Source organism: Wolffia australiana, chromosome 1 (assembly GCF_029677425.1).
Source record: "Wolffia australiana isolate 7733 chromosome 1, ASM2967742v1".
In the NCBI taxonomy this organism is placed as follows: domain Eukaryota; kingdom Viridiplantae; phylum Streptophyta; class Magnoliopsida; order Alismatales; family Araceae; genus Wolffia; species Wolffia australiana.
Window position 1 is genome coordinate 14,573,741 of NC_135835.1, and position 18,764 is coordinate 14,592,504.

Consider the following 18,764-nt stretch of genomic DNA (forward strand, 5'->3'; position numbering starts at 1 on the left):
AATTCCAGGCTTTTTAAGGACTTTTCTGCAAAAAGGAGGATTCAAAATGCGCCAGCCAATGAGAGAGCGACACGTCATTGCGTGTTTAAAAACGAAACTAATAAATAAATCAATTTTAAATCCAATGGATTAAATTGGTTTAAAATTGATTTATTAATAACTTTTGATCCTGAAGTCCGATTGAAATGATTTTTTTATGGACTTGTTCGTCTTGATCCCCTCTTTCTATCTGTATGGTTAGATCATTTAGATCTAGCCCACATTGATAGATAAATATTAAGTACTAAACGGGGGTAAAATGGTGATTTTTACCCTATAACCTAAGTATAAAAGCTGAATTTCGAGAGGGGGAGCTCATTCTGGAGGGTGCTTCATCACAACTGCAAGAGAGTGAGTAGTCCCAGCCTGGATCAACAGTTTTGGTAATTTTTCTTTCATTGTATTCAAACTTTTGTGCATTTTGAATGAAATAGGTTAAGTTGTTTGTTTCTTCATCTCCATTCTAATCTGAACTTCTAAATCGCTTGGCTTGAGTGGCATCTACAAGCCCTGATTAGGATTGAGAGGAGAAATTGAGGGATTTACCTTGGCATTCAATTGCATTCCAAAAGAAAACTCTAAAAAAATTAGTTTTAATTCTTAGGAGATTAAGATTTCCCTTTTTATTTCTGATTTAGCAAATTCTCAAAACCAACCAAAACTTAAATCAAAAATTTCTTCCAACCTCTCTAATTGAATTCTTTGATCCATCCAATTGGATCAATTAATTCAATCTAGAGCCCACATTTCTTCTTTTTATCTCATCTCTTCTACCCCCCTCTCTAAATTCTCACCTAATTAGGGTGACTTGATCCTCATTGAAGATCAAATTCACTCTAATTAGGATCTAAAACACCAAAAATTAAATCAAATTGAAATTCCTACTTGCCTCCCTTGGACGACACTCATACTTATCACTATACGTATTAAGTAGAGTTTTATAAATTTTATTGCATAAGCCAAAAATTCACAACAACAAGGGCTAAAAATTTGCGTAATTTTCACCCCTATTTTCGGCTTATCAATTGACATAGGCTATAATAAAACTATAGAATCCTAATGGGTCATAGGAGTTAGTACAGGCGCATTCAACCTGTAAACAAATCTTTTTTGGTATTTCACCGCACCAAGGATTTCATGCATTTTCCCTAAAATATATTGCCATAAACACTAAAGACTGGTGATCTTAACTTGACCACTCAATAATGTTCGCAAATTTCTTGCTACTTCCTAACTAAGACTATATTGAATTACATGATTAGTAGCGAGTAGGTCATCATCGAAGTATGAGTATGACAAAATGGCATTATTCTGTTTGAATGTTTTGATATCTTTCTTGAGTAACATTTGAACCAACATATTTAAAACAAATGGTGCAGTATTAGTGATCTTTATATTACAATGTCATTATGAGACACCAAGTTAGATTATATATTGATGTACCTCATCATATCATGCAAATCAGACCACTTATAGTTCATGTGATTGGCTTGTGGGCTAAAAATATTTCCACAAATGATGAGGTTGATAAAAAATGTCTTGAAATAAGTAGATCTGAGTAGAATCCTTTACAATCTAGAAGAGCCACCTGATTGTGGAGACTAGAGAATTCCCTACTGGATTGCCCAAATAAAATATAAGCAACAACCTTTGGCCGTGGTCCACATTGATCCTTCATCTCAAATCATAAATGTGGTCTAAAGGGACAAAGATACAGATCTAGGTGGCACATTTGAAAGAGTAAATAATCAAGTATTAACATGTCAAAAACATAAACTAATGGATATAGCATTAATAAAGGTAATGGATAAAGCAAGTTGATTGAAACGTGGAAGTGATGCTGATTTGTGTTGTCTTTTTTGTATCTTCATTATTTGAAGCACACTTGAGAAGTGACCAGTGGAAGGAATCAGATTTCTGAAACCGGAAGGTGGTTGGGCCTCCATTTAAAGGTTTTTATTCTTGATTATTTTAGTTTAACTTGAATGATCAAACGCTTCAGGTCTAGGTAGCATGTATACATCAAAACAACTTTTTTGTTATCTTGTACATACCCCAAGCACTATGAATCTAGTTCTCTAACATCTAATCGTACAAAAACATTTAAACCTTCATCACTTCTCCCTCCAAAGGATTTCTTTTCGAAAATTCATGAGGCAGTCACCCGAACTAATCGGTAACCACCCGATTCTCCCTACAAATGATCCAACTGTCACAATGTGAATTATTGAAGATCATTTATGCTCAACACTTGGAAATCCTAACCTCTAAGAGAATTTCAATATATTCACCATCTTCTTTTCCCCATCTCATCCACAATGTCAGAATCCTCATTCTCTACGTAGATCCCTCATGTATTTGTGCACACCCTGCTTGTTGAGAACCCATCTGCCCACGTGCTTTTATAACCAGTGTGCAACACACCCAGATTCCCACATGACCATCACACTCATGTGCCACTATATTAAGATTTCAGGGAGTTAAGGGACCCTATAACTTCTGGTATGAGTTTGCAACATGACTCATTTCAAGGTCACATAGTGTCAAAATAACAATTGAGTCTAAGTTGAAATCGCTTTGAGTAAAAGGCAATCGAGCACGGGTACTAATTAAATGGTCAGTAGATTCTTGCCTCTCAAGTTAGCAAGAGAGGTTAACCATCGTTGAGTTGAGCACGAATACGCTCAGAAGCACTGATCTTGAAGTTTCAAGAGGGTAATCAACTTTGGACACTTAAATGGGGCCATAGATTGAGGAGAAGACCCTGAAGCAACCACAATGCTCCACATGGGACTCTATCTTAAATAACATTAACCTACACCACATTTCAGCAAAGCAGACAAGCTCAAGTAGCGATTTAGGGGAAGTGTTTCAAAGATACCTTTATTTTAGACAGGGATTGCCAACCGAGGGAAGGAGTGAATCATGCAATCTGGCCTTTTCCATAAACCCAGCCATCGACTTTTTGTCACAAAGACGTTTGTGAGCCTTGACCTTCTTGTGAAGAGAAACACATTATGATAATTCTATGATGATGATCACACACTTAATAAGCTAATGATTCAGAACCGATATCCCACACTTGTGATATTCTATAAATTGTTACATAAACTTCATTGCACATTGGTCTTCTCTAAAATGGATTGCAGGTCAGGTTATCATCAGGCTTGAATCAAGGGACATGAGATTAAGACAAGATTGTTCAGAACCCATGTGAGCCATTATGAGTTCAGAGCAATATTTCTGGCTTGAGAATGCGCTGAATATGTTTCTGTCGTTTATAGATCAGCGATTTTGGCCTTTATAAGATAATTCTTATTGATATTCTTTAATGATAAACTAGTGTACAGACACACTTGGGGTGAACATACTGAAAATCTCATCTGAATTTTCTTCTCATAATAAGCCTTCCAAAAATTCACTACATGTCAATATTAATAAATGTGAAGTTGCGGTAGACAAACAGAATTCTTGGGGCATTGGGTATCCCAACAAGGAGGCATGGCAGATATGACAGGTAGACACAAAGCTGAATTAAACCCCACCTTCCAACTTGAAGTGGCGGTGGGGGTTCTTCAAATTTATAGGCGATTACAGCAGATTCGTCAAGAACTATGCATCAAAGGCATCCCCACCCAGAAAATTGTCAAAGGACACATTTGTGAGAGAACAGACAGCCCAGACTGCATTTGTGATATTCAAGCAAGCAAAGAGTATTATCCTTATGCATCAGAGGCATGGCAAGACTTCAAAGACCCTTTTATAGTTGAGACATACGCTTGGAAACGAGATAAACACCCAATCAAACATTTCAGTCAGGAACCGCCCATAAGGAGTCACATCAATTCTGCATCTGAAAGAGAGTTAATGGGATGGTGATGACAATTCAACAGTGGCATTATGATCTTATTCATATGCCTCCTTCATTATTTGCATGGATCAATATGCTTTGTAACATTGGGTGCCGCAGAAACAAGTGCCACATTGAAATGGGCACTGGGTTTCAGCTTTTAGACTGAATAGAAGCCAGGAAGGCACAATGCAGTGGCCGAAATTCAATCCTCTTCACATCTTTTTTCCGGAAGTTCATGAAATAACCATGACCAGGATATGATTTCTTCATTAAAGACTGATAAAAATAGAATCGGTCAACGTCCCCGTCTCTGTAAGATCAGATCAGAACAGGTGGATGGATCTGAGCTCTATCTAAAGTTTACACTCAATAAAATCACATTGTTGCCTCAAGGGAGATTGGCCACTGTCATCAATTCATCTCTTCTACCTAAGATATTGAATGATTCTCATAACTATGCCACCAGTGGTCACACGGGATATGTAAGAACTTACAAGAGAATCTCATTTTCAAGAGGATCACACAGGTTATATTGGTCAGTCTGAAATCAAGCCTCAAGGAGCTACTGGACGCTTGACACATCTGTCAACCCAATAAAATAAGTTATCTGATGCCAACGGATCTCCTTAAACCTCTCTCAATACCCAGAGCTTGTGTGGGATGATACTTTGGACTTCAGAGAGGGTCTATCAATGTTCCACGGGCTCAATTGCATATTTGTCATAGTTGATTGGCCAACTAAATATAGACACGTCATAACCTTAAGACACTCATTCACAGCGACAATAGTGGCTGATCAGCTTATCCTGGAATTTTTTTTTTCTACTGGGCATCCAGAAATCCAATGTAATTGATCTATATATAAGATCTTCATAAGCTCATTTCATTGGGAACCGTTTTTCCTAAGAGGCACACACCTGCGCATGACTTCCTGTTACTAACCATAACCAGATGGACAAACAGAGTTCATAAATGGGAGCGACAAGGCCTCTTTCTGATGTTTCACTTCAGAGCCTTCCAAAGCCTGGTCTAGGTGACTCCACCTACTCGTACAGCTCACATTGATGACTGGTTTTTATATTTGGACTAAGTGGAAGCCCAAATAAGAGCAAGAGAGATCGAACCCTGTACCTGGTGGAAAGGCCAGGCCTGGCAGATGAAGTATAGTCCTTTAAACAGCTAACTAGTATCCAGAAACAATTTCTAGAATTTCACCTAGGGGACAGGGTAATTCTCGATGAAAGGATCAATGTTATACAAAGTTGGATCGGTTCTCTTAGGGAGTGTCAGGGCTTCTTCACAAGTTTATCACCGCCACGTTTCATGTCTGTTTGAGTGGTAGCAGCAACTCTCAACATCATTCCTCAACTTCCCATTTGACCTGAGCTGTATGAGGCAGAAATGCATCCCATATACAGTTCGGAGGCTGAGCACCAACCCGACAGAAATGGTGAGAAAGAGGTGGGAAGAGAAGAGGTTTGCCAAATTAAATGCCCATGTGGAGACCACATCATCAAGAGCCCCAGAAAATGTGAACGTGAGCTGGTAACCCTAGGGAGATGGTTAAGGCATAAAAGACAAAGATCAAGGAGATTATAGGTGCATGTGCGGGGGATCGGGGGACATCTCGGAAGAAGGTGGCATCAAAAGTGGCTATCAGGTTTCAGGTTTCAGAGGAAGGCGAAAAGCAGCAACACGGGTGACTTCCAGAAGGATATTGAATTACGGTGTACTGTTATCATTCTCCACGTATATAAATGAAGCAGAACTAAGGGCACTGCGTGTTGCATTCGGGATTCTGAGTTGAACTTCGGTTGGAATCAGGGGGCACTCATCAATCCTCCTTGAAAACTTCAAAACTATGACAATGGTACAGGCAGATCTTATATAAGAAAGAGGGCACTTTAGATATCCAGGTGAGATACTCTTCAGGTCTAGACTACTTTGTCTACATGGGTAGTGCAAAATAGAGCTAAATAAGAATGACACGAAAGAAGACTGACCTTACCCAGCCACCATCAGCGACTTCTTTGACGGATAGGGCCTTCCTTTCAGCTTTACTTTCAGCTGAGCAATTGGTAATGGACGAAACGGTAGTGGTAAGAAAATCAGAGTTTTCAGTTCAGCCCGTCAGCTAAAGGATGACAGCCAGAAAAGCCCAGTGGCCGCGCCATCTCTTCCAAAGGCTCAAAGGGTCTTCAGAGCCTGGGGGGTCTTCTCCAGAGGGCACTTGCACTGCCTCTGCAACTCAGCGAAGCGGCTCACGTCGAAGCTGTGCTTCAGGAAGAGCTTGCGCTGCCTCGAGAGGAAGAGCCTCTTCATGAGGTCCTGGTAAGTGGGGTCTCTGGAGGTGAAGAGGAAGTAGGCGTAGCCAACAAGCAGCCCGGAGGTGGTGGCGAAGAAGGCGATGGGCTCCATCACATCCCACGAGAACTCCCAGAAGGTGAGCCGGAAGAAGAGACCCACTTGCAGAACGAAGAACCCAAGCCCAGACCAGAGAATCAGCCGTACCTGCTTATGTGCTTCCTCGTCGATCTCCTCCTTCTTCTTCTGCAGCCAGAGCAACTCCTCTCTTCTCGGATCGTCCTCCGGCGCCAGAGCCAGCGGCACGGCCCTCTTCATCAGCTCCACCACCTGACCAAACCCCAAAAAAAAAAAAAATACAAAGAAATGAATCAGCAAAAATCTTCTTAGGTACAACACGAAGAAATCATTCTCTTTGTTGAGTGCAGAAATGTATTATACCTTTCTATCCAAATCAAATTAATAAATAAATAAATAAAAACAAAGAAATGACTCGGCAAAAATCCTATTAGGTACAATACACAGAAATCATTCTCTTTGTTGAGTGCAGAAACGTATTATACCTTTCTATCCAAATCAAATTAAAAAATAAAAAATAATACACAGAAATGAATCGGTACAATACAAAGAAATCATTCTCTTTGTTGAGTGCAGAAACGTATAATACCTTTCTATCCAAATCAAATTAATAAATAAATAAATATACAAAGAAATGAATCGGCAACAATCCTCTTAGGTACAACACAAAGAAATCATTCTCTTTGTTGAGTGCAGGATGTATCATACCTTGCTATCCAAATCAATTTAATAAATAAAAAAATTCAATCAAACAAATTAGATTTGGAAAGAAAAAATCGTACATCCCAGAGGGGCTGTATATGGAGATACCATTGTTTCTGGTACAGAAGTTCATATATGAATGGAAAATGCCCTACCTTTGAGTGGGGTTTGAACTATTGATTTACGTAATTAGAAGTAACCAATTGAGAGGAAAGGGAATTGAGATCAGGACAGACCTTGTCGGGGTGAAGGTAGACTTTGTTCCTGAAGAGGAGGATGACGCCGGCGTCGTCGAGGGCCTTGGTGAAGGCCGCCGCGTCTTCGCCGGACTTGACCGCGCCCATCTCCATACAAACGTCCACCAGCTGCGAGTAAGCGATGACTTCCTGGCCGTCCGTGCCGAGCTTCGTCTTCAGAGCTTCCACGTTGACCAATCGCAGAAGCTTCTTCGCCTCCGAGAGAGAGAGAGATTCCGCCCTCTCTCCGCCGCCGCCGCAGCCGCCGCCGCCGCCGAGGAGATCCGGCGGCGGCGATGGAATTTGCGCGTACGCCGCCCGCGCCGCCAGCCCCCGCCGCCGCAGAAGAAACCTCGCCCCCGTCAACGACGATCTCCACATTCTTCTCTCCTCTCTACCCTCTCCCCCATCCCCCCCCGCCCACCTTTTTTAAAACCAACCCCAGAAAAAGCAGGAGAGAGATAGAGAGAAAGAAGTCCGCCCTACCGCTAGCTATTCTAGGACTATTCAGGTTCGGGGTGGGCCCCACTAGAGACCCGCCCACGTGCGGGGCCGCTACTGCACGTGCCTAGACTTTGACTTGGAGAGTGCCTTGACCAGACCGCGGAGGATCTTCCAGAACCAGAAGACGTTCATCAGCGCCAACGACGACGGCACGGCGAACAGGCTGTAGAACCCCAGAGCGAACATCCCCCGCACCTGCCGAGTCAAAAGTCAACGCCGCGAGTAAAATAGAAGTCAACGGTTGACCCGGTTGTACCTGGTCAAAGTGGCGGTACATGTGGGCAAAGAGGTGGACGAAGAGGAGGATCCTCACCGCCTGGGGAAAACAGTTGGGGGTTCGCGTTCAGCCCGGAAATTACGGAGACGGGGAACGGGGTCGGGGACGACTCACCAGCCATCCTGCCGTCAACGCCACGCCATTCCAGAGATAAATCTTGGAGCTTTTCAGGCCGGCGACGTCGAGGTACCACCGGAGGTTCACGAATGGGGTTGTGACCTCGGAGAAGAGGACCATGAGGATGTAGAGATGGGCCTGCCCGCTTAGCAGCGCGAGCGAAAAGGAGTACATGGACAGGCCATGGTGGACGATCTGTTCGACGAAAAGAAAGTCAATAGTAGACTTTTTAGTCAACATTGACCGAATAAGGTCGGAGACTGCTTACGTATTCCGCCCCGCCCAAGGCCGGGTATAACCAGAGAATCATCCCCAGGTCGTAGAGGAAGTACCCCAGAGAGATCTGGGACATTTTTTGAAAAAATAAATTAATCTTTTCTAAAAATAAATTTAATAATATTTTGAGTAAAGAAATTTACCCCAAATATGGCATCAGACGCGGTGGATTTTCGGCTAATGATGGGTTGGGGATGAGCATCGGGCTTGAAGAGGTCAGACACAACTATCAAGTGGAAAGAGACGACAGCCACGACCACAGCGTGGAACGTGGAGAATCCTCTGCGAGACGAGTCGGATTAGCCATCCTCAACTGAAGCAAAAACAGGAAAAGAGAAGGTGCCATCCTCACCGATTGTTCCACTCAATTTTCTTGGATTTGCTCAATTGAGAGTAGCTCTTACAACATGAAGAGCTAATCCAGCGAGTGACCTCGTACACCTGGAAAGAATTGGAATGTAATTGTATCAAAAAAATTATGAAATGCTTAAGAAAGTTTAATGGCCAATCAGAGTTTGCCCTTTAGTTAATGACAAGATTTCTCTCAAGTTTCAGAATATATGCTCTGCCTAATTTTAGTTCATGACTTTATATAGTCCTACCAGGTGAAAATGCCAGTTTCTAATCTCTCTCCTTTCCTTCCTCTTGGTCAGAAGGGAATCTTCTAAACCAAGAGAAAAATAGTTCATTCTCGTTGAAAAGACCTCGCTTATCCCAACAGTAATTAGATTAGTTCAAATATTCAATGCAAACAAACAAGTCATCACCCAGCGATATGTCCGACCAGTATGGTTTTTACTCATAGTTGGTCAACTCTGAGGAATCATGGGCTCCTCTGGAATACCCTTCACCCATAGTGGCGTACAGATACCTTTTGAAAATTCTCTGAGTTCAGCTTTTGCAGTTCATATTGGTTATACCTTCTGCTTCGTACACCCAGTAGTTGACTGTCAAGTCTACGCCTGAGCCAACATAATCAGCATCTCCGTAAATCTCCATGACCAAATTATGACCTCTAGTAAATAATACCATACAATCCCCATCCGATCTAAGGTAATATGAGTTATTTCGTACTCTATTACGTTATTTTATGTTTTTTTTTAAATGAAGATGTTGTAGGGTTTTCTCTCTTAATAGTTCCGGTCCTCCCCTCAGAGGGCAGACAAGGAGAAAATCAGAGTGTTGTTTGTCTCTCCGTCTCCTCCATGCAATATCCACTGTAATTCAAGCAACTTCCTCCAGAAGGTTCCATACCTCAGGGACGGGCGAAAGATGAGGGTCAAGGTGCTAAGAAAGTGACATATATCAGAGGGAAGACTGAAAGAGTGAAAGGAGACATTCGGTGTCCAAATTTAAGACAATGAATATGAAATGAGATCACATCAAATTCTATCTCCCCCCCAAGTATCATATAGGGGACACAGGTTCTTTCTTTCAGCTTTATGGAACCTGAAAGAACAAGAAATGCTCCAAGAGGGCTCAGCCCAGGAGCAACAACCCTTGTACTAGAGGCATATTATATGCAGAGGAGAGTTGGCACGATTTCAGGTCTCTCCAACTCCATTTCTATTTTCAACTGTCTTCTAAGCTCCCCTCCTGTCCTTCGCTCTCCTCCTCCCTGACTTGCTACCAGGATCCTTTTGATTGCAAGTCCACGAAGGCATTCATCCTCTTCGAGCAGCCATTCCCTGTCAGCTCATCTCTCTAGCTTTCTATCAGTTTCTTGTTTTCTCCTCTGGTATTCCTTTATTCTAGACACTTGGGGTCTGGATTCAAGACTTGCATTGAAAAGCATTGGAACGCTTGGAGTACAAGAAGGAAATGGTTCTATCATATCCTTGCCTAGCTCCATTCTATTTCTAATGGTTAACACGGTGTCAAACTATCATGATTCACACAGGCAACTCATAGTGAGACAGCGAGCAGAGAAAGAGCCAGCTGTACATGTTACATGCATACCAATTTCAGCAACACAGGTGGTCACGCAGCCCAGGTAATTTGCTTAGGGAGATGATGAAAATACAGTGTGTGTCCAGATGCACAGATGTCACTGCAACGGTTCAAGGTGGCAGTGATAGGGCTGTTGGAGGTTGAATGGGCTATCTGAACTGTGTGAGAAAAGACAGTTCAGATAGGCCTGTGCCAAAGGGTGACAGGCTCAAGAACGTGTACGTGCATATTTAGAAAATGGAAAATTATACACCTGAAATGCATATAAAAGGTATCCTAGACAAAAAACAGCGCAGCAAGAAGAATCATAAAACTGATTCAGAGGAAAAGTATCCCTCCAGCGGTACTCAGCTGAAGCCAAAGAAGACTGCTCAAGCCAAGCCAGGCCTGGGAGAAATTTGGTATTCGGGCTGGCCTCTGAAAGGGTTCAGAGAGCATTTATACAGAAGCATCAGTCTCTAAAAGAAGTTTCAGGGCATTTTTGACATAATTGTTTTACTCAAAAAGAGATCTAGAAGCTTTATCAGACTAAGGAGACCATATTATTGATAGGATTATTGCCCTGATCTACCAACGGAAGGTCTGAAGAAGCTCTGACGTGGATTCTGCCGCCCTGATTTTCTTCTATTTCGGCTTCCAGATCAAGGAAGATCACCGCATAACGTGATCAACCTGTCCGCCGTCTGCTGCAAAAACTCTCGCCTCCTCCAGCCTCTCCGTCGGCTCCCGACCCAGCTTCCACATCCAGGGTGATGAAGATTTCTGCCATGGAAGGGAGCTCGAGCGAGAACCGGAAACCCTAGCGCCCGAGGAAGAAGAAAGAAAGGACTGGGGGCGACGCTGCCGGTCGGTTCAGGGCGGCCCTCTCGCCGACGTGAAGGATCTGCTGAGGGTTTCCTTTGGCGCGATTGTGCAAAATACATGGCACGGATATACGTTGGAAACCTGGACGCCAGTTTTACTAAAAGGGAGCTTGAAGACAAGTTTCGGGCCTACGGCGCTTTGAGAAGTGTACGGGTGGCCCGTAAACCTCCAGGTTATGCTTTTGTTGAATTTTCTGGCAGAAGGGATGCTCTTGATGCTATCCGTGAGCTTGATGGCAAAAATGGATGGAGGGTTGAGATGTCTCATGGGGGAGGTAGCCATACTCGGGAGCGACATGTGCGGTCGGCTATGAAGTGTTATGAGTGTGGCGAGCCGGGGCATCTTGCCAGAGTGTGCCGACTTAGCATCGGCTCCAGAGGGATGGGAAGTGGAAGACGCCCGAGTCCTAGCCCCAGGCGACGAAGAAGCCAAAGCTATGGCCGTAGGGCCTGGCGGGCCCCCCCGCGCCACGGACCGAATGACCGGGCGGGCAAACGGCGAAGTCCAGGCCGTGCGGGGTCGGAGGCCGACGCTGGCAAACGGAGTACTTTTGCAGACATACTCCGAGAAGCTCCGTGTGGGGCTGGCTCTGGTGCGCACCCTTTGACAGCCCGATTTGCCCAGCGAGAAGAGCATTCCACACAACAGAAGCGACGGCTTGAACGAATCAACGAGAACTGTTGCTTCCGTTGCCTGGGACGTGGACATGTCGCAAAAGACTGCAGAGATCCAGTAATCTGCCGCCGATGCCGACGCACAGGTCACCGCCGATCCGAGTGCCCAATGAACCTAAAGCTGGGAGGCCGTGCTGACTCGAGAAGTTTCGCGGAGTTCAGAGTCACCTCTCTCATCGGGGAGGTTCAAGGAGGCGCTCCGACATTGGAGGCAGTTCAAGCAGGTTTGGCGGAACACTATGCCCCGCTTTTTCAGGCGGAACTCCAAATGGTGGACGAGAAACAATTCCTACTTAGAAGATTGCCTCGGGCAGCAAGAGAAAACATCTGTGGATGGCACCAGCAGATGCCGGCGCAAGGAACAGTCAAATGGCGGGGAGTCAAAAAGACAGACAGGGGATGCAAGATAAAGAACGGTACGATCTTGGTGGAGGCTCATGGCATTCCGTTCAGATATCGCTTAGTGGAACACGCAGCCCATATGGTGCGAAAATTTGCTCGCCTTCGCCGGATTATATCCACCGGGCTGGAGAGCGGAGACCCTCTAATCACAGTGCTTGAAGTGGAACCCCACAACGTCGGCATGCTCCCTCGATCAGTTTTATGCGAGGCGGCCCCAGGGGCCCCGGTTGTCCAGCTCTTGGTGGTCCCACCGCCTCCTCCTCTTCCTCGATCGGCCAACTTTGTGATGGTCGGGAACCCCCCCACAGGCATCAAAGGGGACGGACGGTCCACCAGGGGAACCTCAGGGCCTCAGGCAGGCCGAACAGAGTGGAGGCAAAAGTCTGCGGCGCTTTCCACGATTGGCTCCGAGAGCATTTCTTCGCTCATTCAAAATTTGGGGCGCAATCCTCCGACAACGCGCGATGCAACTCCTGAGCAAGCAGCCAAGAATGACTCATCGGAGGGGAGAGAAGCATGGACTCAAGCAACAAGGGAAGGTGTCATGGCAGACGAAGGGGCCACCTCCCCAGCTGCCCCTATCGCGGCTGAGCCCAGCTCCCAGGGGACAGCGCCAGAACATGTTGAACATCCCAAGACGAGAATGATTGCGGAGGCAGCAGGAGCTATGATGGCGTCGACAGTAGAGGGCGCCACGGTAGCCTCCCCATGAATTGCCTCTCATGGAACGTGCGAGGCCTCCGTGACGAGCAAAGGCGAGGAGTAGTGGGAAGATATATCAATGAATGGGGGGCAAAGGTGGTGTGCATCCAAGAGACTATGTTTAGAGCAGGATCTACCCCAAGTGTGGGGTGCCCTCGGCCGGGGGGGTGATGGAGCACACGTAACCGGTGATGCAATTGGCCGATCAGGGGGTATTGCAGTGGCTTGGAGGGCGGAGGACTTTGATAAGCTGGAGGAGTGGAAAGGGCGGCATGTGGTTGCGGCCCGTTTGTCCAACCGTGAGGACGGGCGGACATGGGTGGTGGCCTCGGCCGACGGACCACCGGCCTCGCGAAGAGGGGAACTGTGGGAAGATATTTACGCCTTTGCCCACAAATTCCAGGAGCTCCCGATTCTCATTGGTGGTGATTTCAATGTGACTGTGGCGGCCGAGGACAGGCCGAATGGCTTGGGGGGGATGGACCCAGGTTCGGCGGAGTTCAGGAACCTACTGGCCAACTGTGGGTTTCAAGAAATGGGGCCCTCGGACCGACGATTCGCCTGGCGAAGCGCAGCAGGCCCTCTGGCGCGCTCTCGGCTCGATCGATTCCTATGCTCCATCGCGCTGCTGGAGATGTTTCCGCTCGCAGAGGTCACGTCCCGACCCCGCCCTATTTCTGATCATACTCCTATTTCCTGGCAGGCCCAAACAGGAACTGCAAAGCCCCTATTTCAAGCTAGATCGTTCCTGGTTACGAGAGGAGGGCTTCAAGAGGCGAGTTGCCGGTGGTGGGGTACCGTTCCTGCTATCGGATCAGCGTCGGCACGGCTGGCTACTAAGCTGACAGGGCTCCGCCGACACCTCATCGACTTCCGCCGGAAGATTCGCGAGGACCGGAACCAAACCAGGGACGCTGCTCTTGCGGAGATACAACGATGGGACACAGAGGAGGATAGCCGGCCTTTATCAGCGGAGGAGTTGGCGACGCATCAAGCCCATCGGGACGTAGTGGCTGAGGAGGATTTAAAGACTGAAATGGACTGGCGACAGCGATCACGGCAGCTTTGGCTGGCGGCAGGGGATGCAAATACCCGCTTCTTCCATCAAGCAGCAAGTGGGAGACGAAGAATGAACAAGATCAACCATTTACGGGTGGAGGGGACAGTGGTCAGCGGCCAGACGGAGGTTGGACGTGCCCGAGCTAACCATTTTCGGGCTTTCTACCGTCGGAGACCGCGTAACAAATGGAAGTGGTCTGGAGCCGACGCACCCAGGATCTCGGAAGAGCAACGAACTAAGCTAATCGAGCCTTTCTCAACTGAAGAGGCTCAGCTGGCCATTCGTGGGTTGAATGCTGAAGGGGCTCCGGGACCGGACGGCATGCCAATTTTCTTCTACAAGGAGTGCTGGGATATGGTGGGTCCGGAGGTCATGGCGACTTTGGGGGAATTCGGAATGGTACCTGCGAGATGGACCGGCTGAACAAAGCTTATATCGTGCTTATCCCAAAATGTCCGGGAGCTGAACAAGTGGGAGAGTTCAGGCCCATCGCTCTCTCCAATTCGATATACCTGATCATCGCCAAGGTACTTGCCAACAGACTCCGCGAGGTAATCGGCTACTTAGTGAGCCCTCTTCAATCTGCTTTTGTCCCGGGTAGACACATGGTGGAGAGTGTGGTTGTGGCAGAGGAAATTCTTGCGGCCTGGAGGCGAACAGGCACCTCCGGATTTATGTGGAAGGTGGACTTTGCCAAGGCATATGATACGCTTGACTGGCGATATCTCTGGAATGTATTGCGCAAGCGTGGTTTCCCGGAGGTTTGGGTGCGATGGATGAAGCTCTGCGTAGTGACCAGCACTTTTGCAGTCCTAGTCAATGGCCGACCTCAAGGGGGCTGGATCCACCCCCAAAGGGGTATCCGGCAAGGATGTCCACTGGCCCCGCTTTTATTTATATTGGCGGCAGATACCTTGACGCGGTGCTCGGAACGGTTGTGTGCAAGGGGGCTGCTAAGAGGATTTCACACCCCTGGCTGGCCTAGCGGGATCCCACTCCTTCAGTATGCAGACGACACTACTTTTTTCATCGAGGGATCGGTGGAGGAGGCTGAGAACCTCTCGATCTTGCTGGACATCTTCTCCGATTTCTCTGGACTCAAACTGAATAGGGCCAAGTCTACACTCGTCGGTATCGGGCTATCTCCAAAAGATTTGTGTCATTGCTCTCAACTTCTATATACGCCGATTGGCTCCCTGCCCATTCGGTATTTGGGCCTGCCTCTCACTGATGGCCGAGTTGGAGCACGGGAATGGCAACCGGTGGTGGAGAGGGTTGAACAGCAGCTGGGAGGCTGGCGAGGTCGTCTCTTGTCTCGAGGAGGGCGACTGGTCTTGGTGAAGGCTGTGCTAGCCGCGATTCCTCTACACTTCATGTCAGTCTTCAGGATGCCGGTGAGCGTTCGTAGAAGGCTTGAAAGCTGCATGCGGCGATTTTTTTGGAGCGGGCCCAGTCAAGGGGAATCGAGGGGCGTGGCCCTCGTCAGCTGGGACATTGTATGTCTCCCCACGTCACAGGGAGGCCTCGGTGCCAGGCACATTCAGCACACCAACATGGCTCTGCTGATCAAATGGGTACGTCGACTGATGCAGCCTCCATCAGATCAGGTCACGGCGGTCCTGCACGACAGCTACGGAAGGGGAGTGGACTGGGAGCAATGGGCTACACCCCTCCGAGGGGACTCCGCTTTCATCAGGGGGCTGAGGGGGGTCTTCGCCAAGGCTCAGCCTCTCTTTCGGCCGAAGCTAGGGGATGGAACCAGCCTTCGGTTCTGGTTGGACGATTGGACCGGTCTTGGGCCCCTGCGAGACCTATTCCCCAGATGATATGGTCTCTCGCCCGCCCCCAGTGCCCCGGTTCGGGGGATGTGGGACAATGCGTGGTGCCCAACATTACCTGCCCATCTTTCCGAGCAACGAATGGAAGACTTCCTCCAGTTACAGCGATTGATTGCCTCTTTGCAGCCGCAAGAAGGGGCGCGGGACACCTGGGAGTGGCGAGGAGCCAGTTTTTCGGCCAAAACTGTATACCGCATTCTGCGGGGACAGGGGAGTCCAGCAGACCGCTCCCTCATACCCCGAAGTCGAATACTGTGGAGGCGGCGAATCCCACTGAAGGTGAAAATCTTCGGCTGGCTTCTCTTACGGCGTAGACTGGTGACGCGACAGTTCCGTCAACGCTGGTACCCGGGGAATACTGCCGAATGTGTCCTATGCTCCGGGGCCGTGGAAGACTGTGGCCACCTGTTCTTCCGATGCCCGACGGCCCAGGCTGTGTGGCAGGCGGCCGGGGTGGGTAGCGTTGACCCCGCTACTGAAGAGGACTTTTGGAACTCCATCAGTGGTGGGCTGTTCCGCCGGGAGCCGGAGTGGCAACGGATCTTCGCCCACCTTTGGGCGATATGGCTACACCGAAATGAAGTCATCTTCAAGGGGAGGCCTCCCTCCGTCGATGCTATTCTGCACGACGCTAGGGGATTCGCAAATTTTTGGAAGAGAGGTGGCTGTGGCCCCCTGATTTCGTCCCCCTTGTAATGCATGACTTGATTTTCTATGTCATTATATCAATGGCAACGGGGGGTCCCTATTCTGGGGGACTCTCTCTATTTTCCTCAAAAAAAAAAAAAAAAAAAAAAGGAGACCATATTGAAGACCATTCCTGCTTTATATCTTTTTTCTGTTTGTTCCATCTCCAAACTGTCAATGAAATACTTCATCTATCTTCTTGCAGGGGAGTTTCAGATTTCAAGAAGTGTTGATCAATGTTTCTTTGTTAATAGTCCATTTGTATCTTTTAGGCATATGGACATGTCATAGAACAAATCAAAATTTTCCCTGAGATGAGATCTATATGAGTGTGACTCCCTGGGTAAGTTCTAATTCTCCTCTCGTTCTCCTCTTGCCCCTACATTAGTTTTCTCAGCTAAGCACCGCATTTTTCCTTGTAGCACGTCAGAATTTTCTGCATAGAACTTCAGTGTGACATTAACTATCTCAAATTTTAATTTAACCACTGTCAAGCATAGGCATGATAGATGATCAATCTGAAGACACAATTGAGTATTTCAAAGGCATTAGCTACAACAAGAAGCCAGATAAAATCAATGTATAGAATGGAAATGAAATATATTTAAATTCGCTAATTTAGTACAAGAAAACAGTCTTCGACTTTTAGAAGAACAAAAATCTCCATGACTTTTAGAAGGACCAAAAGTTTCATGCTCAAAAACATTCAGACCAAAGAAAAAAAAGGAATCCAAGCCCATTCCGTATTATTTCGGATGATTTGGTGATCTGAATATGTCATGTCCTGTCTGGCAGCAAAACTTATGAGGCAAGAAAACAGTATAAGAATGAGTCGCTCTGACAGGTGACAGGACAGATACAAATAAGAGAAAACATATGCTCGAAACCCATTGCGATAAAACTAGGTATTTTGAAACAACGACATAGGGAAGCATTTGGGATTGCCAGCATATTAAAAAAACTTCTTCGAAGAAACCCAGTAGGGCAGAATGGGGATTTCGACAGAGATCATTGGCGCAAAAACATAGGTGCTTACAGTCTTGCACATGATTATGCCCCAACCAATGGACAATGGCCAAAGAATTCGTTCGCGCATTCCGAAATCGACTTCCATGATCACTAATCTGTTTTGCAAAATCAGAGTGGAGATGAATCTGCATGAGATAAGAAGTCGTTAAGAAGACGGAAAGTCCACACAAGTGTCAATCATAAAAAGTCGCTAAGAGCATCGCAAGATTATTAACTGAAGCTTTACACCGGCAAATAATTATCAAACGATTTTGGAGAAAAACTTTCGCGAAGAAAAGCTTAACTGATGACAAAATGGACGAATCGCAAGCCTTTTGTTTTAACTGTCGGCTGCCCCTTTCGAAGATCAGTTAAACGTCCGATCTGAAACTGCATAAGATGTTTAAAATCAACTCAGAGATTCAAAATCAAACCAACGTGGATCCATTGAAAAGAAAATTTCCACGGGCCCCGGAAACAGAGGATACCCCCAAGCCGCTCAGTTAGCAGGGTCTCTTCAAACAGATAAAGAGGAAAATGCAAGCAGAATCTCTTAATATTGAAGTCCAAGATAAGCGTAAATCAGCAACCCATCCGTGAACCAAATCAAATGAAAAAACAGATTAGGAACAGCGCGATTCCAAAAGTTTTACCTATATGATCATGAATTTGTTTATCAATCCAGACGCACCATTCGAGAAGCTACGATCAACGGCAATGCCTTATTCGCAGCAGGATCTACGGAGTTTCCCTTCCAACGTTTGCGGAAAGTCGAAAGAGAGATCCACACATTAACTCCCCACTCGCCGATTCTTCCGTAGGTTCTAGAATATTCTTTAATGAACGTCAAGCGTATAGCCCAAACTACCTTCCTTGTCAAACGTCATCTGTAAAACGTCATCCATCACGTCACACGTCATCGTGATGGTCACGTGACAGTGACGGTGACGAAATGCATGGGGCATGACGATGACGTGACAGTGACGGATAGCCCAGACGCGTGACGTGACGAAAGGTCCGTGACGGAATTTTAATGCATTTTTCTAATGAATTTAGGGACAGAAAAGGATATAAACCTTTTAATTACATCATTTTTTGTCGATCTTCAAAGCAATTATATGATTGGAAGTACTAAAAAGAAATTACATAAGTCTAAATCAAGATAGAATAAAAAAGACATCCATTCAAGAGCA

General features: G+C 46.4%; 3 protein-coding genes across 5 annotated transcripts; 1 reads left to right on the top strand and 2 right to left on the bottom strand.

Annotated features, from left to right (window-relative positions):
- Positions 1-5,752: 5,752 nt before the first annotated feature.
- LOC144707916 (calcium uniporter protein 1, mitochondrial-like) lies at positions 5,753-7,632 on the bottom strand. The gene is made up of 2 exons (XM_078581192.1): positions 7,213-7,632; positions 5,753-6,526 (listed from the first exon to the last, which is right to left on the bottom strand). Exons 1-2 carry the CDS (start codon positions 7,591-7,593, stop codon positions 6,080-6,082), a joined length of 828 nt encoding a protein of 275 aa, XP_078437318.1. The 5' UTR covers positions 7,594-7,632; the 3' UTR covers positions 5,753-6,079.
- Positions 7,633-7,661: 29 nt separating this feature from the next.
- Positions 7,662-18,393, bottom strand: LOC144707902 (uncharacterized). 3 transcript variants are annotated; one of them, XM_078581168.1, is made up of 9 exons: positions 18,225-18,393; positions 17,876-17,961; positions 17,600-17,717; positions 8,739-8,827; positions 8,530-8,668; positions 8,379-8,453; positions 8,108-8,305; positions 7,973-8,032; positions 7,662-7,911 (listed from the first exon to the last, which is right to left on the bottom strand). In XM_078581168.1, exons 3-9 carry the CDS (start codon positions 17,675-17,677, stop codon positions 7,768-7,770), a joined length of 783 nt encoding a protein of 260 aa, XP_078437294.1. In that variant the 5' UTR covers positions 17,678-17,717; positions 17,876-17,961; positions 18,225-18,393; the 3' UTR covers positions 7,662-7,767. The 3 variants fall into 3 exon arrangements, with proteins under 3 accessions (XP_078437294.1, XP_078437286.1, XP_078437303.1); XM_078581160.1 differs by having other exon boundaries at positions 18,263-18,385; XM_078581177.1 differs by lacking the exon at positions 17,876-17,961.
- LOC144717088 (uncharacterized) lies at positions 9,935-12,988 on the top strand. The gene is made up of 2 exons (XM_078592415.1): positions 9,935-11,182; positions 11,217-12,988. The coding sequence occupies exon 2, from the start codon at positions 11,258-11,260 to the stop codon at positions 12,986-12,988; it is 1,731 nt and encodes a 576-aa protein (XP_078448541.1). The 5' UTR covers positions 9,935-11,182; positions 11,217-11,257.
- Positions 18,394-18,764: the final 371 nt, after the last annotated feature.

What these genes read in the sequence shown, in the direction of transcription:
- LOC144707902 (XM_078581160.1), bottom strand. An exon ending in CGTCTGATGCCATATTTGGG is followed by an intron (nt 8,454 to 8,529) that starts GTAAATTTCTTT and finishes AAAATGTCCCAG; the next exon opens with ATCTCTCTGGGGTACTTCCT. An exon ending in CGTTGACGGCAGGATGGCTG is followed by an intron (nt 8,033 to 8,107) that starts GTGAGTCGTCCC and finishes TGTTTTCCCCAG; the next exon opens with GCGGTGAGGATCCTCCTCTT.
- LOC144717088 (XM_078592415.1), top strand. Translation starts at nt 11,258, where the DNA reads ATGGCACGGATATACGTTGGAAACCTGGACGCCAGTTTTACTAAAAGG.
- LOC144707916 (XM_078581192.1), bottom strand. Translation starts at nt 7,593, where the DNA reads ATGTGGAGATCGTCGTTGACGGGGGCGAGGTTTCTTCTGCGGCGGCGG. An exon ending in TCTACCTTCACCCCGACAAG is followed by an intron (nt 6,527 to 7,212) that starts GTCTGTCCTGAT and finishes GGGTTTGGTCAG; the next exon opens with GTGGTGGAGCTGATGAAGAG.